General features: G+C 47.3%; 1 protein-coding gene across 1 annotated transcript; it reads left to right on the forward strand.

The window, feature by feature from the left end:
• The first annotated feature begins 200 nt into the window (after positions 1-200).
• On the forward strand, positions 201-977 carry LOC135392440 (uncharacterized). Its single transcript, XM_064623150.1, has one exon. It carries the CDS (start codon positions 201-203, stop codon positions 975-977), a length of 777 nt encoding a protein of 258 aa, XP_064479220.1.
• Positions 978-3,542: the final 2,565 nt, after the last annotated feature.

The raw sequence follows: 3,542 nt of genomic DNA on the forward strand, positions 1-3,542 counted from the left end.
ACGCGGGTCCTAACCTGAATCCGGACATACTGTCCCTACCACTGAGGTTCCGATTTCACCGCATCGCCCTCGTTGCGGACATAGACAAGACATTTTTACAGATCGCACTTCACAAATCTGACACATATGCGCTACGTTTCATTTGGTATCGCACAACTCCGATCGCTGGACAACCACTCCTAAACACTAAGATCTAGAAGATGACACGAGTGTCATTCGGGGCCAGGTCCAGTCCTTTTCTTCTCGCCGCCACTATCCGACATCGCCTACGGAAGTGTGAACAGGACTACCTCCAGACTGCGACACTGCTGCCTAGTAGCTTCTACGTCGATGATCTGGTTGTCAGGGTAGAAACATCGGGCGCCGCCGCAACTCTGTATAGAGAAACACTGGGCATATTCGACTCTGCAGGTATGAAAGTCAATAAGTGTGTAACAAAGGAGGAGACCCTGTTAGTGAACATGTTGAACGGCAATTCAACCACAGAGACGGTGCAAAATCAAACAAATAATCTGCTGGGACTTGTGTGGGATCTACTACGCTGCTGTCTCGCCTCTGTAATCCGTTTTGTGGGCAAGGCGACGATTATGAAGACAAGCATCCTGCAATCAGTGTCCAGAGTCTGTGACCCATTAGATATGCTTGGGCCGTTCACCATTACAGGGAAACTCCTGTTGCAACAGATTTGGCAAGCAGAAGTGGACTGGGATGATCCTCTGCCAACGGAGATCGAAGCGGTATGGAACGAGTTGTGCGCTGGACGAGCGCACTTACAAGGTATATTCCTTCCTCTGCATCTAGGGAATTCAGACACTGGCGTACGGAGTGAGATTCACATATTTCCAGATGCCAGTCCAAGTGTTCGCGGTGCGGTAGCCTACGCTGAATTGACGTGCGAAGGATCGCCTCGTATAGAGTTTCTTGTCAGCAAGAGCAGAGTTGCTACGATCAAGCATCAGACCTTAGCTAGGCTTTAACTCACGGCTGCTCTCCTTGCTTGGTGATTGTACCGCTTTCTGTGTACGTCGTTTGAAATAGAATTTGACTGCATGTTTTGGAGCGACTCTCTCATAGCCAACTATTGGATCAAAGCATCGGTGAAACGGTGGAAAACCGTGTTCTAACCGTGTTCAAGAGATACAAGGACTAACGTCCCCAGACAAGTGGAGGCATTGTCCCAGCGAGAGCAATCCGGCTGATCTCCTAACCTGAGGTATCGCGGGGCATCAATCATCTGAGCTTGTGACAGATCAAGTATTTGGGACTTTTCTCATGGCTTTCGAGCGCTTCGTCGCACGAAGAGCAATCTCAAAGAAGATTCATTCAGATAATTTCTTCACATTCAAGAAAGCTTCTCGTGAGCTCCCTGCCGTGCTGGCTGTTCAGTTTCGAGATGTCCGGGATTATGCCGCACCAGGTTCGGATTACGTGGGAATTCATTGTTGAACGCGCAGCGTGGTGGGGAGGGTTTTGGGATCGAATGGTGCGTTCGGTCAAGGAAGCCATGAGAAGAGCATTGGGTCGGAGTGAGCTCGAATTCCAAGGAATACAAACTGTGCTCACTGAAGTCGAAGTAATTGTTAACTTGAGACCTTTGACACCGTTAACAGAAGACCAAGAAGACACCGAAGCCCTGTCTCCCTCACATCTACTCATTGGGAAAAGGCTTACTACTTTACCACCGACGACCAGCCTACAGCTGGCGGTTGCTCATCGTAATCTGAGAACTTTGAACAAAGAGGAAGAGAGGCTTCTTGACCGCTACTGGAGACAATGGTCAAGTCAGTATCCGACGCCATTTACGGTCAGCTAATCTTAATCAGCAGCGTACATCCAGAACAGTTCGACAACATCAAATCGTAATGCACTCCGCTGAAAGACTTCGCAGGATGTTTTGGAAGCTCGCACGAATACAAGAGATACATGGGCGAGATGGTCTCGTTCACTTCTGTGCCCTTAGGACTGGCAATGGGGCATACATACGAATGCCCATTCAGCTACTACATTATCTGGAAATCCAGGAACATCAAGTCGAAGGGGCGGGAGTGTTGACGAAACCAAGGACTGTTCCCGCTTTCAAGAGTCTCCGTGGATGTGAAGAGGGTGTGCTGTCATTCTCATCATCTGTTTCAACCATTACAGCATCAGCTTGTAACCTACTCCTTCGTAGACGCTTCCTCTACTTTATTATACAGACGGGAAACCTATTCTCGCCGCGAATCCATCCGTCTATGCCAACTTGGAAACAGGTGAAACAGGACAAGTAGTGTACGGCACATTTTGTTGACGAATGGTTCAAAATAAATCCGGAGGTGCTCATTAGCCTTGACTTGACGATGAAGTACATCGGGCTGAAAGAAGCAGCGGTCCCTTCTGTGTGAATAAGCATATACCCCCTTCTGTATTTTCACGAAAACGGAAAGCACAAATTCTCTCCTCTACTTGGCGTTTCGGCGTATTCTCGCTGCGGAAAAGAAAAAAAAATAGAAGAAGAAAAAACATAGGTACGAACCCATCTCTCATCGGAGATATCGCCTTCGGACTTCCACGAGATCACCGAACCGAAAATTTTGAGGCTTTGTTCGGAATCCGCCATGTTTAACGTTCACCTGGCAGCCGCCCATGGACCTCGAGGAGCACCTGACGCCACGCGCTCCTCAGATATTCCCGCAGTGCTTTGCGATAGCGGGGACGGGGCGATCGTGTCAGGCGTGCGGCCCAGCCGGTTCATAATCGCCAAAAATATTCCCATCCGTACAGCGTACTCACAAAATACTGGTGCCACCATAATTCTACGTAAGATTTACACCTTGTTCGGACCCTTTCTTACAATTGACATATTTCGCTTCAGTTGTCCTTTAATTTGAAGTACAGTATGACCCCATTCACGGGGGTCATTCCACGCCAAACGTCCCGGGGGCGTCGGTCGACCCCCTCAGATGTTCATGAAAAAAACTTGTGTGGGCACTTTATTAGGTATATAACATCGTCCAGAAATTCTCAAGTCCACACGGTCTCGAGTTTACAGCCCTCTCAGGTTCCGCTAAATGCCGCAAACTCTATTATATGTATGATTTTTTTCTGAAGCTTTCACAAAACTAAGAAGCGTTCTGTAAACTGTGAACTCTGCGCAAAGAACAGGCTCATACAACATAGGCGCGCAAATTCACGTTGCTTATAACTACGATAATTCTTCTGAGACACCAATATGGCGACAAAACTTGATATTACTTTGGAGTGCTGAGCGCCTATCTTTAGCCTGCTTGTCACAAAAAAAATCACGTGGTAGCCAATACATTTGCCAAGCCACATACGAAACGTTGACATCCCAGCTATGACGGTTTCAGAGTAAAAAAAATGAAGTAAATGTTTAATTTTGCCAAAAAATGCCTACATCCACCAAAAAAAATCGCGCAGTGGAGGCCTAGGCAGAAAATTTCCGACATTGCAGACGGTTAGTACAACACCTTCACAAAAACATATGAAGATGTGAACACCTTCGTCAAACATATGGAAAATCTCGAGGGTTGTATTTTTAAACG

This window comes from Ornithodoros turicata, chromosome 4 (assembly GCF_037126465.1).
Source record: "Ornithodoros turicata isolate Travis chromosome 4, ASM3712646v1, whole genome shotgun sequence".
Classification (NCBI taxonomy): Eukaryota; Metazoa; Arthropoda; class Arachnida; order Ixodida; family Argasidae; genus Ornithodoros; species Ornithodoros turicata.